Here is a 21,035-nt window from a genome sequence, read left to right on the forward strand (position 1 = left end):
AGAGTACCTGAATTTAGTAAACACTCAATAAATGATAACCATTATTTTTACCCTTTAATTTTTATATTTCATACAAATGCTACAGCATTGTTTTGAGCTCACGGTCCATACTCACTACATGTGTATTCTATCTCATAAATAAATCACTTGGTCATAGAAGAGTAAATAGCATGAAAAGTATTTGCATTTTTTTCCTAAAGAAATAATGATTACTAGTAAATACTATGCTTTAAGAAAAAAGTTATGATTCCTTAAAATGTCATATAAAGTACATAACATAAGACGCTGTAGTAGCAGTTAAAAATAAAGCTCAAAACCTGTTAATTTTTTAAAATTGAGCATTAAAATGTACTTGTTTTGCAGGAGTTAAAAAGGAAAACCCAATAGGCTATTTACATATCACTTATTAGAAAGCATAACATCTCATCAGAGGAGAAAAAAATGTCTTGATGATAAACTATATGAAGTATGCATTATATAGTTAATTATATGAGGGCCATCTAGCCACAAGAAGGATATTGTGTTCATCGGCCTGTCCTCAAATTAGGTAGATAGGGAAGATATACAGAGTATGTGACTTTCTGATGTTCTTAAATGACAATGGAGTTTAAAAACCAAGATGTACACCAGCAGTCCTCAACCTTTTTGGTATCAGGGACCAGTTTTGTGGAATACAATTTTTCCATGGATGGTGTGGGATGGTTTCTGGATGAAATTGTTCTACCACAGATCATCAGGTATTAGATTCTCATAAGAAGTGCGTAACCTAGATCCCTTGCATGCAGAATTCACAATAGGGTTCTCACTCTTATGAGAATCTAAGGCTGCTGCTGATGTGACAGGGAGGCGGAGCTCAGTCTGTAATTCTCGCTTGACCACTGCTCACCTCCTGCTTTGTGGCCCACTTCCTAACAGGCCATGGGCCCGCACCAGACCATGGACTGGCTGTGGTACCAGTCCACATCCTAGGGGTTGGAAATCCCTTGTGTAAATGATTAGTGTGCCTATTTTTGAGTGTCTGTCTTAAGTGTCAATTATTTCAATCAATCATTTAAAGAAGTGACTGATAAAAGATTCCCTGGAGTTACTTTGTTTTTTTTCTGACAAAAGCAAAAGCTCTATAACTCAGATGTGATTTTCGGCTAATAATGTGGCCACGCTGTTAGAAGAGTGAGCAGTTGGACTTTAAATCTTGATCACAAATGGTCATCTTGTCTTTGCACAAATGCCAAAAAGATACCAGCAAATAGAGCCAAAAAACTTCTTAGGAGTCACTCGAATAAATACTTGATTGAGATCTAAGGGTTTCCTGTTATAAAGGAGTGTTTTTTAAAAAAAGGTTGGCTGAGAATCTCTTGTCCCAATAAAAATCTCAAGTGGAAATATAAACCAAATAAAGAAATACAGAGCTGTTCTGAGTAGAAGAAGGAACTTGACTGAGTTAAGGAGCACAATTTGAAAACCAGTCTCCTATAAGAGACCATGTATTTATCTGAAAAAGTATAAAGTAATTAATATTTGCTCAAATACAAAACAGTCTAGGAAAACAGCACAGAAGCAGGAATTTAAGACACAGAAGATAGAGTCAGACCTCCTGAATAGTAGAAACCTCTCTTTACACCCATCTGTAAAATATAGATACTAACAGAACCTCCACCTCAAAGGACTCTTACAAGGATTAATTGAGCTAATCCAGTGAAGCAGTTAAAACAGTGCCTGGGTTATAGTGAAGGCGACTTAAGTGACTATTAAATGAATAAGCCTCTTGCACAACATCAAGATATGTTAGCAGAATAAACTGCCATCCTTCTCCATGTGTCTAACTGAATACTACGGTGTGTTGGCCACGGCTCTGGCATAACTTGTATCAAGGTATTCTCATGTTCACTAGTTGTACCACAGGTTTGTTCTGTTTTATTTTCTTCTTCTTGGTTTTGTGCATGTCAAAGACAGGGTCTGCATACATTTTCATCTTCAGTCCCAGCACAAGCAACTTTTAAATGTAGGATCAATACATGTATCTGAAGTGAATAAATTAGTGAATCAAATCATTTTAGCAGCAGGTAGAAAGCTAATCATCTAGTTCATTTAGAACTGTATCAAAATACTTCAATATATTCTGGAAAGAGAAGCAAGACATGTACCAAAGGAGAAATGTACAAAAAGGGTTTACTCAAGTAATAGTGTAATTAGTAATTCCTAAATATAATGATTTTTCATATTATGAAATAGTAAGCACTGGTTAAAAAAACAAGTTGGAACTACATATATGAACAATAGAGCTTCAAGTCATTTTTGTATCAAAATAACATAATGCATAAATTATGATATATAATACCATTTATACATTAACATACCCCAGAGAACATATTCCACACACACATACACATGGGAAAAACTGAGGTAGAGGTATAGAAAGATGGTAGGCAAGGGAACAGATTAGAGGTATTGATCAAGAAGACTTAAGCCTTATTGATAACATTTTCATTTTTTAAAGGAGATGGATTTTTGTGTTACTTGAGTAATTAAAGTACAATGATTCAGTGGCCAGAACAGGAGCAGTTATTAGCACTAGCATGCATGGCTAATACCACTGCTTCTCCTCTGGCTCTTGTAGTGGTATTAAAGTACATGTTCTGAAAGAGTATTAAAAATCTGGGAGCTCTAAATAACCAAATATGAACAGATGACACCAAATGCTATCTTTTTAACCATTTCTTTTTCAGTACAGTAGAGGTTTATTTCAATGAACCATAATGTAAAGTGGTGCTTAAAACCAGTGTATCATTATCCATGCTAAATACTAAACTGAGAGACCTCAGCTTGAAAAGAAATTGGATATAGAGTTTTGAAATAAAATCTAGTGAATTACTACATATTTATGTTTAGGGTAATGTGAAAGCTGCTATAGAGTAGACTCTATTGGAGATTAAATGAATATAAATAAGATTATTGGCAAAATATCTTCTCAGAGCCCAAATATTATTCAAATTCAAATAGATTATAGTAGAAGAGATTGCTGGATGATCTGTGCACTACAAAAGATGGAGAAAGCATTACAGAGCTCTAAATATAGAACAAATAAATTGCAGAAGTTGCTGATGAAAAATTGGATGTTCAATCTTTCTCTTTCTGATGCTGTATCAAGGAGAACTATGCTACCAAACCAGTTTTCATTACTAGCCTATGACACCAAGTATACCCAACTTTTGAAAGAAACACTTTATTCATAGAAGTATTTCATTTCTGTCTAGTTTCCTCTGTAGTCTATTTAGTGTGATGTCTAGGTCTGAAAAACTTTCCCTATTATCTGACAGAGGGGTCAATTCTCTAGTTGTCCAAACATTGCATAAACGAATCACTTACCACATGTGCAATTAGTCATGTGTACACAAATAGGTAAAATGTCTCTCTCCACCACTACACTATAAACTTTAGTCAACAGCCAGCAAGGTCTCTCTTGTTTTACTGTGGTTTCACCAGTACCTAACATAGTGCCTGGTGCATGGCAGGTACTCAATAAATACATGAACTAATGTAATTAAGGTAATTACTTCATGAACAATTAATATATGAATAAAAGAATGAGGACAGGCTGGGTGCGGTGGCTCACGCCTGTAATCCCAGCACTTTGGGAGGCCGAGGCAGGCGGATCATGAGGTCAGGAGATTGAGACCATGGTGAAACCCCATCTCTACTAAAAAATACAAAAAATTAGCCGGGCGTGGTGGGGGGCACCCGTAGTCCCAGCTACTCGGGAGGCTAAGGCAGGAGAATGGCATGAACCTGGGAGGCGGAGCTTGCAGTGAGCCAAGATCACACCACTGCACTCCAGCATGGGCAACAGAGCGAGACTCCGTCTCAAAAAAAAAAAAAAAAAAAAAGTGAGGATAATATTGCAATACAATCGAAAATCCTTCAATACCTACTTAGCTTAGTGTCTTCTAAGTAATACATTTCAACTGTATTATAACATGTGTTTAATGATATTACACCAAATGTATTCACAACAAATGCTGTCACTGAGTAAAGCATCCAAAAAATAAAAGTGTGGCATTATCAGTTATGATGACTGGATCATGTAGCAGTTATTTACTGGATGCCTAGTATATTCCTAGCACTGGGCTGGTTACTGTGTACTGGCAAAGATAAGCCATTGAGAAATAGTCCTTTCCTTCATCATACCAGGTTAGTAGTCTGCATTTGTAGGACTGGCAGGTCATTATTACTTCCTCTCTTTGGAAGGCATTAAGTCAATTCCTGACCCTTTCATGGTTCACTCCAAACCTACAAGTCTTGGTAAAGGAATGCAATGGGCTATCCAACCAACTGGTTTTTGGCCAATACTATATCCTAAACAGTTCAATTAGCTTAAAAGAAATCATTTTTCCCAACTCCTTTCTCCCATTTCCTGAGTGGTATCTTATTTCTTTATCTCTTCTCTCTTCTATCTCATATCCAGGGAAACCCAGTCATCCAGAATGACTTTATAGGCTTTATCACCTCCCTCTCCTAACATGGGAGGGAGGTGAAGAAATTGGCTGTTGGCTCCTGCTTATGTCTTCTTATTGCTGCCCTAAATGTGAAGTTAATACAATCCATCCTTTTATATCGCACACTTCTCATTACCCCTGCTCTTGCATTCTCCTTTAGGGTTCACTTTTACCTTCCTAGATGTTTCATCACTTGGCTCACATCTTTTCTAACCCTCTATTGTTTTTCTTTGACTGCATTTCCTATTATGAGAAAGGAAGCACAGTGGTCGAGGGCCAGGATTCTGGATTCATACCACCTGGATTTGAATCCTGACTTTACCATTTCCTAAGTGTATTAAGACAGCTTAACATCTACAGGTCTTAGTTTCCTCATTTGGGAGTAATAATAATAATACCAACATTATAACAACTAAATAAGTTAAGACCTGCAAAGCACTGAAATAGTCACTGGCACAGAGAAAGCATTTTATAATGCCATCATTTTCATTCTCATCCTTGGCAACATTAGTATCCATATTGTTGCCTGTTTACTTTAAACTTCTGGCCATATTGGCATCCACACATAGCGCCACCTTGAACCAGCTCATCACGCAGCATTGCTTTATTGAAGATTTTGAACCTGATATAAGTCCTTCTACTTATCTTTCTCATTCCTGAAAACTCCTAGAACATTCTCTCTATTCTCTTGCCTTAAATTACCGATTCTCCAAATTCACCCAAACACTAGCAATCTAGTTTCTCAAACTTTAACTCTCTCAATTTCCTAATGTGAACATTCAATGCTTAGTCAGTGTAATCTTAATTTCTTCACTCTTCTTTGACTGTATACACTTAAAGCTCTCCTCAATGCCTAGAAAGCTTATTTGTCCTTTACTAATCAAATGTTCATATCTTCCATGAAGCCTTCTTCATCATTTAAGAATATACATATTTCAGCCCATAACCACCTTGCTCTGTCCAAATACAAAAACTCACAAACCACACAGATCTCATATACATTACAGAATTGCTTACTTGGGCATTTACTGAGAATCTTTATTTAGATGTTTTATGTGCATATGTTACCTCCCTAACTGTATTACAAGTTCCTTGAAAGTAGAAATGTCAATGGAAACTGATAATATGTCAGGCCTTCTTTTACATACTTTACAAGTATCAGCTCATTTAATCTTTATAGCAACCCTAAGAAATAGCCACTGTTATCCTCATTTTATCTCAAGGCAGAGAAAAGTGAAGTCAGGGAAAGGGTATCTTTGGCATAAATTGCTGAATGAAGGAACTTACTAATGTAGTTCATAATCTTGTTCTAGTTTCATGAATGATTTATCTGCATTAATCTTAAGCAACTCTTTGTAATTATTGCTAAATAAAGGTGCTTCACTTCTAGTACTCAAGACTATAGGACCATGCCAACAGCCGGAGTCCAACAAATGCTTTCTAAGAGTACATTTGGAAAGACTTCGTCTACAGTTTTGGATGCTGTTCTAACAAAATGACGAGAAAGCATTTGTATTTTAGTTAGGGTGCTCTTTGTTCTACATATGCACTTTATGAAATAACTTCTGTGAATCAAACAGTTTATATATCTACTTTTGCATATCATCTCTGATTTACAAGCGCTGCAATGTAAAAATATTTAACCTATGTTTACTAACAATCAGCTACTAACTAGTTTTGTGACCTTTGGAAACTCATATTTATGTCTTTGAGATTTGCTTATCTTTCAAAAGAAGGAGCTGGGGTAGGACAAATTGGCCTTAAGAGGATTCTAAGGGAGTCATTCACTTATAAAATTATACTATCCTTAGGAGACTTTAAGAATAGAGGAAATCATATTAATGCAGAAGGCAATGTTTAAGAAACCAGAACCAAAGTCAGATAAAAATGGTAACTCCAATTACCCATTGGAAAACTGACTTTTCCACACAAAGAACTTCCAACTGTAACTGTAAATAAATAATGTCAATGGGTAAGAGCCACTCTCAGTTGCCCTATTTTCTCAAGTACCACTTTTAACACTGCCTCAATTAGTTTAAAATGCAATCAAACCCCCTAAAGCTGAATATGTTCAACATCAGTAAAATACATTCATCTTTTGTGAGAAAAAATCATGTTCTAAAAATATACAAAGCAAATATTTGTTATGAAGAACTCCTTTGAAAGCTCCCTTAAAGTGAAATTTCCTATTACCTGCTTTTCTGCTTGTAAGGAGAGGGCTCTTGAAACAAACAAACAAACAAAAATCCTCAGAACAGGAAACAAAAAGCCAACATTCAGATCCTTGGTTCCTTGTCTAGGTGTGATCTCAGCACTCCAGAGGGAATCGTAAGCTTCATTTTACATAGTTATACAATACATTTATTGCTGGTATTAAAATATGAAATCTTTCAATGTATTTTTATCTTCAAATGTAAAGATGTTTGGCTGCTTAGACTTTAGGTAGAAAGAAATTCAAAAATATTTTCTTTGAAAGTTAAAATCTGAAACACACTATGCAAGTAAATCTGAAATCATTAAGCATGTAAGTTCAATGAGTTTAAAAACATGCAAGTTTTACTTAAAGCAAAACACTTCTTTAGAAATTATGTTACTGTGATGTCCAGATTTTTTATTTTAAACTGTTTAACCCTGTCCTCTTATACACTTACAAAAATATACTGAACAAAAAGAGAATTCAAAAATTTGTTTAGAATTACTTCTTTGTAAATATTACATAAATATTCATGTAGACAAAAGACAGTATCATGTAGAAAACTGCATCATATACATGTTGTGATATATGTTCGTGTATGTACAAATATGTATACGCATACATGTACATATGTGTCAACTACCATTTTTCTTTTAATCAAAATTTTAAAGTACTGCATACACATATATCTGCATAATAGATATATAAAAGTACTATTAGAACAAAGCTGTTTCCTCAAAGCTAAGCAGTTAAGGAACAATAGTAGCACTGTCCTCAAGATTTTTATGACTTATGTCTAATACTGAAAGTGTTAGTCAAAGAGTATGCAATTATAGTACCCAACCACATTCAATTTTGAGTATCATAAATAAAAACATATTGTTAAAATGTCATCATATATTTTAAATTATATGGAAAATCACCATTTCTTAGAAGAAACAAGGAATAATTGAAATCTATACAATATTAGATGGTCTCCATTTACAATTAAACCAATAATAAAGGATCAGGGGAAAGGAGCCTACCTTCCATTGCCCTTTTAAAGAAGACCTTACAGCTCCCACAGGTAAGGACACCATAATGACAGCCTGATGCTTCATCCCCACAGATTAAACAAATCTTCTGAGGTAATGACTCGAAGCTGTATTGTGGGCTCTGGCTGGCTTCTGAATCCGGCCTTGAAATGCAAAACAAAGTACTCCATTTATTTTTAAGTGCACCACTATCTAATACTAAAGGTTTCTTAAACCAGTATTAACAGGGTGAAAGGAGATTTTAAAAACAGAACTGTATATATACACTTGAAAGACATGCAAACTAAACTTGGTAATAGACTACCCGTAACTGGATTCACCATACTTGCAAATGATTAGCCATTCATCAGTAGCACCAATATAAAAGAACAATAATTAGTGTATAATATTATGTCCTAGAAAGCTAAAGTCGGTTAAAAGGAAATCTTTCTACAAAACTCTTTATATAGAAACAATTTAGTCTTTGACAAATGAAATGTTATGTCCTTCCTGTCTGTATGCTGGGTCAAAACAAATATGGTTTGGCTTTAAAAGTTCGATGGTACTTTGCAATGTTTTGGTTTTGAGTTTTTAAAACACAACCCTGTAATCATTGCTTACTTAAGCAAGTATATGTTTGTCATTTTAAAGTATTGTCCAATACACTGACACTGTTTTGCCTATTCACAACATAAGATTCCAAACAGAGCATTCTCTTTTTACATTCCATTACTTCAGTATGCAAATTAGTGTTTTTTAAACCTGTATATAAAAAAATTGCAGTGAATAGCAAGCAATAATAAGAAAACGGTGCAATGCAGTGATAGGTGTTTAAATCCACAGTTTAAACATTTCCCACGTGAACTTAATTTTAATCTTGAGATTCTTAAGAAAACTGAGCCATTGAAGTGTTCAAATCCCTAAGATGGTGCTGCTTTCGGTTCTGGCCGGCCACCTCTCAAGTCCCACCCCTCCCGGGGGAACGGTGCCTCAACTCCTCTCCAAGACAAGCACTCCTGGTAAACGTCCTTCTTCTAAGAAAGAAGCATTTCATAAAGCCCCCAACTCGCCGCGCACTTTCTGCCCCACTGGGCTACAGCGGACCTAGTGTGACGCTGCACGTTTTAAATCGGGGTTGGTTCTGCTTCGGAATCTGGAAGATTCGGAAAGTTAAAAAACAAACAAACAACAACAACAGCTTTCAGGGAGGCACGCCCCAAAAATAGTATATTCTGCGCCCACCTTCGTGTCCCCAAAAGAGTGAGGACAGGAGGGAAGAAGAAGGGAGGCAACTGCCCCTGTGCTGTGTCCCGCTGCCCACCCCCTCCGGCCGCCCGGGGGAGCGCAGCGGTGCGCTGGGGCTGGGGCTGAGGGTTGGCGGCCGACGCCAACGGAACCGCTACTCCCGGACGCGCTGGGCGTGCCCCGTCCCGGGCCCTCACCTCAGGTAGTTGAGATAGGGCGGGTAGACCTGCGGCAGGCCCTCCTTGAGCACGGCGGCCTGGTAGCCGAGCTGCGGGAGCCCGTTGAGGCCGAGTGCAGGGTAGAGCGCGGGGGCCGCCCCGGCGGCGGCGGCAGAGGCGGAGGTGGAGGGCAGGCCGTCCCGCGGGAGCAGGCAGCCGCTCGCGCCCGGCGCCTTGCAGGGCGGCGGCGCGAACGGGCCCTGCTGGGGCGGCGCGCCCTCTGCTTTGTACAGGATGCACTCCAGGGTCGACCCCGAGGAGGACGCGGACGAGACTGAGGCACTGGCGGGTGCGGCCGTCACCGCCGCTTCCCCGGGTCTGGATGGGGGCGCTCGCGGCGGCAGCGGGGGCGGTGGCCCCAACGGGAAATCCGGGAAGGCTGCGGGGTTGGCACCGGCCACAAGGTAGGAACGCGGGGAGCGCGCGGAGGCCTCCGCGCCTTCCTCCTCCTCCTTTATCTTTAGAGCGGGCGGCTGGAAGTCGCTATAGAGAGGGTACGCGTCGTCCTTGGGCTCGGCGTCGGGCGGGTACGCGCAGTCGGGGAAGTCGCCTACAGCGACCGGGGTGGACGAGGCAGAGGGTGAACTCCGCGGCGGGGCAAAGGCGCTGGCAGCCCCGGCCCCGCCGTCGTAACTTTCGTCTTCCAGCAGCTGCCGAGTGCGGGCTGCCAATAAGGCGTGATTGAGAGGCAGGATAGGCACGTGGATGAAATCCATCACCGTGGTGGCCAGCGGGGAGCGCCCGGGCGCCATCGGCGCGTCCTGCTCCACCAGGGCGACCCTGGGCGCTGAGAAGCGGGAATCTTCCTTGGGGACCAGGGCGACGCCTCCTGCTGCCGCCCCCGGCGGGACAGCCGCGGCTCCTCCTCCAGCCGCCGCGCCACCCAGAGCCCGAGGTTTGCCCTTCAGAAGCGGACCCGCAGACTCCTCGGACTCGGAGCCATCCTCCTCCTCAACCTCCACCGCAGCTGGCTGCGGAGACGGCTTCACTGGGGCCCCGGACCAATGAGGGCTCCCAGAGACCGGGAGCAGCAGCTGCCGGGATGGTGACAGGCCCCGGGGCAGCACCTTATGGGCAGCTGCCGTCCCGGAGCTGTCTCCAGCCTTGCCCCCGGACCGGCTCATGAGCGGGGACAACACCCCCTGGGTGGCGGGGGCAGCCGGTGGATCTTCGGGAAGTTCGGGGCCAAACAGGCACCAAGAGCTGGTGACCTCGCAGGCGGGAGGGCTGGGTTGGCTCTGCCCGGGACCTGAGGGCGCCAACAGAGTTTCCAAGACACTGTCAAGCAGTCCGCTGTCCTTTTCTGGGGGACTAGAACTGCTGCCTCCAGCACCCCTTGTAGCTTCAGCTCTGGAATATGCGCCCTCCACGTCCGACAGCGACTGCTGGTCCTGCGTCTTTTCGTCGGAGGGGTCCTGTCCCTGGCAGGGCCGAGGGAAGAGTAGCCCGTCCAGGGAGATAGGTATGGCCGAAACTTCAGGCAAGGTATCCGAGGTCTGGCTCCCCGGGTACGGACCTGCGGCTGGGCGACACAGCAGTGGGGATCCGACCTCGGGGGAGGGCGGGCCGCCCGCCACGTGGGGAGCCCGGGGACCCTTTGCCTTCAGCTCAGTCATGACGACTGGACTCCCCTTTTCTCCTCCCCCGTCTCCAGGGAGGAGGGAAAAGGGAAGGAGGAGGGGGTTTCGGGAATATAGGCGCAGAGGGAGGAGAAAGTGGGTGTTGAATGTGGCTGGACCGGAGGGATCTCCACCTCCTGGGTCGGGGGCGGGGGAGGGCGGCGCTGGTCAGCTCCTGCCCTTGGCCTCCATCCTGTCGTCAGGGGAACTGTGGCTGTCGTTTGTCCCAGCGAGCGGCAAGTGGGGAGCGCAAGAAAAAGTAGTAATTGTAGGGATCTCGTCTCCTAACTGGGGGAGTTCTCCAAGAGAGTTCTCCAACTTCTGTCCGAGGACTGGAGACGCAGAGTACTCACAAGTCCGGCACTTGAGTGGCTGCGGCTGCGACGGCAATTTAGTGACACGCGGCTCCTTTATCTCCCGACTTTTTCTCTGGCATCAAACTCGTGCATGCTGTGAAGCTCTCAGTCCCTCGCTGAGTTCCACTGCCCCTCTCACTAAAACCCTGGGGCTAGTCGGACCTCTCGGTACAGCCCATTCCCAGGAAGGGTCGGACTTCTGCTGGCTCCGTACTGCGGGCGACAGTCATCTCCGAAGATCTCAGATCCCAGTAGTGCGGGAGCACTAGCCGCCTCGGGTTGTAGATTTCACTCAAATGACAAGTGAAGCTAGTTCTCATTGAGAATGCCACCCACACGCGCAAATACAACAAGGCTTACCCCGATTAGTGACAGCTGTGGACTGGCCAGACAGCTTTCTAACAACGCCTCCTCCTCTAGGGAGGCCCCGCCCAAAGCCCCTCCCTACCCCAATTACCGGTAGGATCTGAAACTCTGGAGTTGGCATTTCCACCCGTTATTCTGAATGCTACTCTCAGTAGCCGGTTCTTTGGGATGGAACCTCGTAAGCATATTACATTTTTGTTTTGCAAATTAAGAATTATGCCCTATCTAATTGGAAAAATGAATAGATTCTATCAGAAGTAGAATTTTTGTCACCATTTTAAGATTTCAGTTTTGTAAAGATTTAACACAGAGGAAGACATTTGGCTACATTATCTTTTAAAATAATAAATGTATCAAGGATGATACTAAATAAGAGATTCTCTCCCTTATGAGTTCCATAAAAGTGAATGCTTTCAAGTTTCTTCTGCTGCAACCAACATGTCCTGCTCCTCTTGAGTATCCTCAGCGTGACAAAGAAATTTGGGAGTGGGAGATGGTAACACCTCTGTATCTATGATGGAAGTTTGGATGTTGTGTGCCACACTTCGATTTGTCTTAAGGAATGTGTTCCAATTTTTAGTAAATAGCACTTTAAGGAAAGTTTCCTTTAGCTCCAGCTTATACAGTGTGCTACATCATAACATCCTCAGTAGAGATGTTGAACAGTACTTTTTACCCTAAATATTCTTAGTCTGAAAAGTAATTATCTTTGAGCTTATAAAATGGATCCCCTCTAAATTCATGAAGTCAGTAGAGAAAGGGAAGAATATTGCAATATATATTTTAGATACACAGTCATAAACTGTATTTGACCCAGGACCATTGGGTATTTTAACATCATCTTAAATATACTTTGTTCAAAACAGAGTGAATGATTTGCAAATTTTCTTATAGGACCTCAAGGTCCAGCTGTGCTAATGACTCATAGTTTATCTCAACCATGTATAAAGAATACAGAAGGAGACTCCAGGAGGTGGGGGAGCCACTAGAGGTAAGGAGCCTGGACCCCTCGATAATCTGGGGAGGGGCTACATGAGTGAGAAACAAACCCTTATCATGTTAGGTTACTAGGATTTGGAGTTGGTTGTTCTAGTAAGTAGTTTACTCTGATTAATTTTAGATATGTGGAAGTTAGGCAGATAGAGGAAAGGTAAAGAGAATTCCAGGAAGCAGGTATAGAATGTTCACCGGGCATCAAATAGCAGGATATAATATGGCAACTGCAAGGGGACCATTATGAATAGAGCAGGAGCAAGTGTGGGCACAGAAGTATATGAGACTAGAGAAGTAAACTAATTTATTAATATCATTATTGTTGTTTTCAGGCTTTCTCTTTCCAGCCTATCTTAAAACAGTTACCATGCTATATTGAGGTATAATTCCAATATCATACAGCTCACTCAAAGTATCAATTCATTGATTTTTCATGTACTCAGAGTTGTGCAGCCATCACCACTATTAGTTTTGTAACATGAGTATGACTCTAAAATCTCAATACCCACCAGCAGTTACTCCACATTTCTACCTAAATCTCCCAGCAGCCACTAATATGCTTTTTGTACCTGTGATTTGGCTATTTTGGATCAAGGTTCATCCATGTTCCACATGAATCAGTACTTCACTCCTTCACTCCTTTTTATTGACAAATAATATTTCATTGTATGGATAAACCACATTTTATTTATCCATCTCTATCAGTTGTTGGTCATTTGGGTTGTTTACACCTTTTGGCTACCATGAAAAATCCTGCTAATGAACATTCATGTACAAGTTTTTGTGCAGCGTATATTTTCCTTTCTCCTGGATATATGCATAGGAGTGGAGTTGCTGGGTCATATGGTAACTCTAGGTGTAGTCTTTGGAGTAACTGCCAGACTATGGTTCAAATGATTGTACTTCTTACATTTCCACCAGCAGTGTATAAGGGTCCTAGTTTCTTCACATCTTTGACAACATTTTTTATCTGTCTTTTTTGTTATAGCCCCCCAAGTGTGTGAAGTGGTATCTCACTGATTTATTTATATTTTCCTGATGGCTAATGCCACACAGTGTATAGAATTTGTAAGATCAGGACAGCATTGCCAGGTAGTCTTGTAAGCCTTTTACCTGTGTTAACTGTAATCCTTCAACAGTCTCACAAAATAGGTACTGTTATCCCCATTTCATAGTTGGGAAAACTGAGGCACAAGGTTACCCAGTATTATAAAATTAAGTACTGTAACCCAAACCCAAGACATCAAATGACAGCCTTCTTAGGAGTGTGATTTTAAATGTCAGATGCCATATAATTTGATTTCCCGGTCGCTGCTGTAAAACTGGCACTTGGCCTCATTTTAAATCTGACAAACTATATTTGGCTTGATTTTGGTTGGTTATAATAATTCCCTTGTCAGAATGTCTGGGGAGGTTGTTTCCAAAAGATTGAAAATCTTGAAGTGGGAAAACAACAATAAAGATGTCCAGCATGTCCTAAATCACCATTATTCCATAAATTTTGATGCTGGGTGATTAGCATTTTTGGCACAGGAACTTCTCAAATGTATGAATCTTTGAATGAACAAAATTCACTGATTAAATTCAGGTGTGATGGGGCTAACTTCAAATATTCCTGAAGACTGTTTTTGGAGAAGAGGATGTAAATGTGGAAGTACTTTTTCTATAGTTTGGGGGAAAAAAAACCACTTTATCAAGATATAGTTGTCATATAACAAGCTGCATATATTTAAATTGTATAATTTGTTGTTATACCTGTGAAACTAAAATGATAAACATACCCTTTGCCTCCAAAAGTTTCCTCATGCCATTTTTTAAATCCCTTCATACTGTTCTGTCCCATCCCCTTCCCCTAGTACTAATCACCACTTTCTGGCAAGCCACTAATCTGCTTTCTGTCACCATATATTAGGTTTTTAAAAATATTTATATCTGATTTATTAAACATTAAATTATACGTATGCATATGCCTTTTAGGTCTGTTTGCTTTAGATGTTTTATTAATAGATTTTACTTTTGGGAAACGATTTTGGATTTACAGAAAAATTGAGCAGATAATATAGAGAATGCTCATATATCATTTGTACAATTTTCTCTGTTAGCATTTTAAATTAATAGGGTACATTTGTTACAATTAATGAACTAATACTGATAAATTGTTATTAACTAATATTCATAGTTTATTTAGATTTTCTTCATTTTCACTTAATGTCCTTTTTCCTTTCCAGGATTCCATCCAGGACACCACATTTAATTGTTATGATGTCTTGTGCTCCTCTTGGCTGTGAGAGTTTCTCAGATTTTCCTTGTATTTGATGACCTTGACAGTCCTTAGGAGTACTGGTGAGGTATATTGCAAGATGCCCTTCTGTTGGGATTTGATGTATCCTCATGAGTAGACTAGGGTTTTGGGTTTTGGCGGGGTGGAAATCAAAGAGGTAATGTACTGTATTTATTACATCATATGAAGGGTACATATTGTCAACATGACTTATGACTGTTAATGTTGTTCTCCATCACCTGGCTGAAGTAGTGTTTGTCAGGTTTCTCCATTGCATAGTTACTCTTTTTTCCCTCTTTGCATACTCTGTACTCTTTGGAAGGAAATCATTATGAGTCACTTAAGGAAGTGTGGGGGAGTAGGGAGTTATGCTAGCCCTCCTTTGGAGTGGAGTATCTACATAATTTATTTGGAATTCTGTGAGGAAGATTTGCCTCTTCTCCCCCATTTACTTCTTTATTCCGTCTTTTCTTTGTATGGATTCATGAATACTTTGTTGCTCAAATTTTTCCAGTTTTTGGCACTGGGGGCTTTTTCAGTTGACTCTTGTGCTCCTTGACCCACTCTCTGTATTGTGTGTATGTGTGTGTATGTGTCGACTTTCTTACTTTCTGGTATTACAAGATGCTACAGACTCATCAGACTCATCTTGTATATTTCCTGCCCCAGTCGTAGAATCAGCCATTTATCCAAGGAAGTTTGAGACTTTTTATTTGAAACTGGTATAGAAATGAAGATCTGGGTGCCAAATAAATTAGGTTTTATTTCTTAGAATTGTATATAATATAGTGTATCTTTTTTTAATTTGGTTTCTCTCACTCAGCATAATTATTTTGAGATTCAGCTAAATTATAGTATGTATCAATAGTTAATTCTTTTTATTCTTTTTATTTATATACTATAGTTTGTTTATCCATTTAACTGTGGATAAATATCTGAGTTGTTTCCAATTTTTTGGTATTATAAATAGAGCTACTATGAAAATGTTGTACAAATCTTTGTATGAACATGTGTTTTCATTTTTTCTGGGTAAATACCTAGCAGTGAAATGGCTGGATAAATTAGTAGGTGCTGTGATATGAGTGTTTGTGTTCTCCCCAAATCTGTGTGTCAAAACCCAATCACCAATGTGATAGTCTTAGTAGGAGGAGGTGTTGGGGAGTGATTAGGTCATGGAGCACTGCCCTGTCCCTTCTACCATGTGAGTACACAATAAGAAGTTGCCATCTAGGAACTACAAAGCAGGTCTTGACCAGACATTGAATCTGTCACCTTTATTGTGGACTCCCAGCCTCCTGAACTGTGAGAAATAAGTTTCTGCTGTTTATAAGCTACCTAGTTCGTGGTATTTTGTTATAGCAGCCCAAATGGACCAAGACAATACATGTACATTTAACTGTCAAACAATTTTCCAAAGTGATTGTATCATTTTACATTTCCACCCAGTATATTAGAGTTCTAATGCTTCCAAAAGCTGGACAACAACTGATATAGTCAGCATTTTTAATTTTACCAATTCTAACAAGTAGATAGTGGTATCTCATTATGGTTTCAATGTGCATTTCATTAATGACTAATGATGTTGATCATGTTTTCATGTGCTTATTTGTGATATTTATATATTCCTCTTCTGTGTGTCTGTGTCTGTTCAAATCTTTTGTTTGCTTTTTTTTTAAAAAATTGAATTGGTTTGTTATTGTTGAATTTTCAGAGTTCTTTATGAATTCTGTTAGAAGTCCATTGTCGTATATGGGATTTGAAAGTAGTTTCTTCTAGCCTGTGGCTTGTCTTTAAGTTCTCTTAACAGGATCTTTTGAAGAGCAGATGTTTTTAATATTGATAAAGCCTCTTTATTTACATTTTTATGAATTATGCTTTTGGTGTCATAACTGAATATTCCTTGCTAAACCCAAGGTCATAAATGTTTTCTGTCATGTTTTCTTTTGGCTTTATAGTTTTAGGTTTTACATTTATATCTGTGATACATTTTAAAGTTACTTTTTAATATGGTGTACGGTCTAGATCAAAATTCACTTTTTTGCATGTGGATATCCAGTTGTTTCAGCGCCATTTGCTGAAAAGAATACCCCTTCACTAATTGCCTTTGCACCTTTGTTGAGAATCAGTTATTCAAATATGTGGAGATCTGTTTCTGTACCCTCCATTCCATTTAACTGTATTATTGGACAGTTTTTATGTCAATACATTTTCTTGATTGATGTAGCTGTAATTTTTTAAGCTGTTATTTTTTAAATCCCTCTGTATAAATGATAGCGTTCTTCCTCTAACCTTCCAGCCCTGGGGGTGAGGAGGGGCAGCCCACAGCTGTTTGAGGGAAGAGACAGGATCAAAGGTGTGCTCTGAAGCTACAGATTGCATGAGAGGCAACCCATAAAGTTTCTAAGCAGAGTGGTAACAGTGGCCCCCCATTTCTGTTTCTGAACTCCAGCTCTCAGCGTGTTGGTGACTTTGAACCCCCTCCCCAGAAATGGAAATGCCAAAATGGAAGAGCCCTCAGCCACCTAGCTCCCTTCCCAGTAGGACAGAGTTAAAGGCTAGACCATCTTCCCTCCTGGGTGGAGCCCCCCTTCCCCCCACGGATACTTAATGTACTAGTGCTCCAACTTTATTCTTCTTTTTCAAAATTGTTTTGTCTAGGTCATTTGCATTTTCATGTAAATGTTAGAAACAGTTTGTTAATATCTGCAAAAAAAACCCTTCTGCAATGTTGATTAGGATTGAGCTGAAATTATAGATCAATTTGGAGAGAACTGGCTTCTCACTAAAATTAAGTCTTCCAACCCATACAGGTAATATATCTCTCCTTCTCTCAGCAGTGTTTTCAAGCTTTCAGTGTACAGGTCTTTCACATCTTTTGTCAGATTTCTCTCCAATTATTTCATGTTTTTGCTGGTATTTTGGATGGTGTATATATTAGCTTCCCATTGCTGAGTCAGCAAGTACCACAAACTTACTAGCTTGAAAGAGCACTCAGTTATTATCTTACAGTTTCCATGGGTCAGGAGTCTGGGCATCAGTTGGATGGATCCATTGCTTAGGGCTCACATGGCTGCAATCAGTGGATTAGCCAACACTGCGTTGTCATCTATGGCTTAGGGTGCCCTTCTAGACTTATTCAGGTGACTGGCAGGCAGTGTTCAGTTCCTGGCAGCTGTAGAACTCATGTGACTTTCGTCTTCTTTGAGGTCAGCAGGAAACAATTTTACTCATGCTTTTTAAGGGTTTCTGCCTGATTAAGTCAGACCCTCCCAGATGATGTCCATAACCATATTATCAAAACTGATTTGTGATTTTTTTTTTTTTTTTTTTTTTTGCAGAGTCTCATTCTGTTGCCCAGGATGGAGTGCAGTGGCATGATCTCAGCTCATTGCAACCTCAAACTCCTGGGCTCAAGCAATCTTCCTGCTCCAGTCTCCCAAGTAGCTAGGACTATAGGCATGTACCACTGTGCTTGGCAAATTTTTATTTCTTATTTTTTTTTATGGAGATAGGGTCAGTCTTGCTGTGTTGCCCTGGCAGCTCCCAAACTCCTGGGTTCAAGTGATCCTCCCCACTCAGCTTCCCAAAGTGCGGGGATATGCAGGCATGAACCACCTCACGTGACCTGATTTGGGATCTTAATTACATCTTCACATTTCCTTTTGCCATAAATGTAACATTATCCACAGAAGTGACATCGATCATATTGATAGTCAAGTCCACATTCAAGGAGAGGCAATTATACAAATACTGTACAACGGGGGGCAGGAATTTTGGAGACCATTTTATAATTATACTGAATTTCTATATTGTGCATTCTTAGTATTTACACAATTGATCTTTAGCTGGAGTGATGAGGTTGGGAATCCTTGCCAGTTTTTTGATTTTAGGAAGAAACCATTCAGTCTTTTAACATTAAACATGATGTTTGCTGCAGGTTTTTCATAGATACCCCTTCTCAGGTTGAAGAAATTCCCTTCTATTCTGAGTTTGCTGAAAATTTTATTAAGGGTAAATGTAGGTTTTTGCTGAATGTTATTTCAGCATCCGTTGAGATAATCATACAGTTTTTCTTTTTTAATAGGTTAACATGGTGAATGACAGTACTTGAGCTTTGAATGTTAAACGAACCTTGTATTCTTTGGCTAAATCCCACTTCATCATAATGTATTACTTTCATATATTGCATTTTGATTTGTTAAAAGCTTGTTTAGAATTTTAAAATTTCTACTCATTAGGAACACTGGCCTGTTGGTTTCGTTTCTTGTAATGACTTTATCTGATTTTGGTATCATGAATTCCACTGTATACATAGTATATTTTCTTTCTTTTTTTGAGATGGAATCTCACTCTGTTGCCCAGACTGGAGTGCAGTGGTGCAATCTCAGCCTACTGCAACCTCCGCCTCCTAGGTTCAAATGATTCTCGTGCCTCAACCTTCCGAGTAGCTGGGACTACAGGCGCATGCCACCATACCCAGCTAATTTTTTTTTTTTTTCTTAGTAGAGACGGGGTTTCACCATGTTGGCCGGGCTGGTCTTGAACTCCTGACGTCAGGCTCAGGTGATCCGCCCACCTTGACCTCTCAAAGTGCTGGGATTACAGGTATGAGCCACTGTGCCCAGCCTACATGGTATATTTTCATATTAATAGAATAAAATAAAAGAATACAATGATAGCTATAGTTTTCACAGATAAATGTATTTTGGCACAAGCTGCTTTTTGGTGTTGGCTATCCACTATGACAGTGAGCATAGCATGCAAAGAAAGTCCTGAAGCTTCCTTAAACTTGAAAAGATGATTCAGTTTTGTCATGTTTGCTTTTCAGTTTTTATAGAGAACTAAGGAATCATTCATTCATTTTTACAAACATCTGCCTATACTGTGTCATTAAACAGCTTGCTTTGTATGTTATTTTCCAAGTTGTACTGTAGTTTCTGCACTGTCATATATAATGTTCATAAAACTTCACGACATATGTATTATTATCTCCATTTTGCAGATGAGGAAATTGAAGCTTGCTGTCTTGGAGATAGTTGTTAGGAGAGCCAGAACTCACTACTAGGGCTTCTGATATCAAATCTAGTGTGATTTTTATTTTAAATATTGTGTTTCTTTATTTTTTACAGTACCAAGTGTTGGATAGTTGACAAGGTTCTTGAAATAATGTAGAAACATTTAGTTGCTCTGAGGACCCAGAAATACGAACACATTCAGTAGAGCATATTGGGCCACCCAGACCTATGACTTGGTTAGTTGGAAATTTTTATTGTCTATACAAGTTTGAGAAATAGGATTTGATATCTGTGGTTCTAGCTTGAGGCGTTTCTTCTATATTTACATAGGGCTAATTGCAGGTGTAACTTGGGACTCGATGGATACTACAAGAGAAGGAGTGTACAAAGGTCACTTCTCTGACCTTCCTGGTGCTCCCTCGGTTTCTGAATTCACTGCCCCAGTACAACCACTGGGTTACTAAGGCCCTTCCACAGATGTACTGAATAACCTGCAAAGTATACCTGATTTTTATACCCATGTCAGATAGTATATATTTTGCCTGAAGTAACAGGATACTCAACAAAAAGTGAGTTATATAATAGATGTTTATTATCCCTCATAACAAGAAGTCTGGAGGAAAGTAGTTGTCGGGTTGGTTGATCATTGGCTCAGTAATAGTCTCACAGTCCCAGACTCCCTGCCTTTTCAGTGAGCTAACCTCAGCATCCAAAGATGGCTACTAAAGCTGCAGGCATCAGAGCCTCACATAACCTCATACAGAATTAGGAATAAGGAGAATTTCTCTTGGCATTATTTTTTCAAATCAGGGGGAAAAATTCTTACCCAGAAGCCCACTCCATAGACATCCTATCAAAACATATTGGCTAGAACTGAGTCATCTGTCCACCACTAAACAAGTTACTCAAACAAGAATTTGATTAGACTAACCGTGGTTCATCTCCTGCAGCTGTGTCCACTGCTCTGTGTCCTTTGCTATCAATATGTGAACACAACTGGGGTTTAGTTAGAAAGAAGTAAGAGTAGGGAGATGGCTGTTGGGAATTCAACAAATAGTGTCTGACATTATACCAAGATCTTATTTCCCTCAGAGTCCTAAGTGATACTTAATCTAAACTGAGAAAGAAATTCACACTAATGTATGAATGAATTTAATAGCCCACTTATTTTTATAAATGTAATCTTTTCATATATTTATCCTGATTATTTTCTATACATGCATATGTACATATATATTGGCA

At 40.0% G+C, this 21,035-nt stretch overlaps 1 protein-coding gene and 1 long non-coding RNA gene across 3 annotated transcripts in view; one reads left to right on the forward strand and one right to left on the reverse strand.

Moving 5' to 3' along the window:
- PGR (progesterone receptor) overlaps window positions 1-11,522 on the reverse strand; it is a 90,822-nt gene extending 79,300 nt beyond the window's left edge. Inside the window, exons 1-2 of one of the 2 annotated variants that reach the window (XM_004052010.5) lie at window positions 9,143-11,522; window positions 7,713-7,864 (exon numbers count right to left, since the gene is read on the reverse strand). In XM_004052010.5, the coding sequence (XP_004052058.1) occupies window positions 7,713-7,864; window positions 9,143-10,779 (1,789 nt within the window). In that variant the 5' untranslated portion in view covers window positions 10,780-11,522. The remainder of the gene's footprint in view (window positions 1-7,712; window positions 7,865-9,142) is intronic. The other variant, XM_063693479.1, reaches the window with a different exon arrangement.
- LOC109028675 (uncharacterized) overlaps window positions 9,722-21,035 on the forward strand; it is a 43,853-nt gene continuing 32,539 nt past the window's right edge. The window contains exons 1-3 of the long non-coding RNA XR_008669818.2: window positions 9,722-10,625; window positions 12,399-12,495; window positions 14,726-14,840. This is a non-coding gene — a long non-coding RNA (uncharacterized lncRNA). The remainder of the gene's footprint in view (window positions 10,626-12,398; window positions 12,496-14,725; window positions 14,841-21,035) is intronic.

Source organism: Gorilla gorilla, chromosome 9 (genome assembly GCF_029281585.2).
Source record: "Gorilla gorilla gorilla isolate KB3781 chromosome 9, NHGRI_mGorGor1-v2.1_pri, whole genome shotgun sequence".
NCBI classification, from domain to species: Eukaryota; Metazoa; Chordata; class Mammalia; order Primates; family Hominidae; genus Gorilla; species Gorilla gorilla.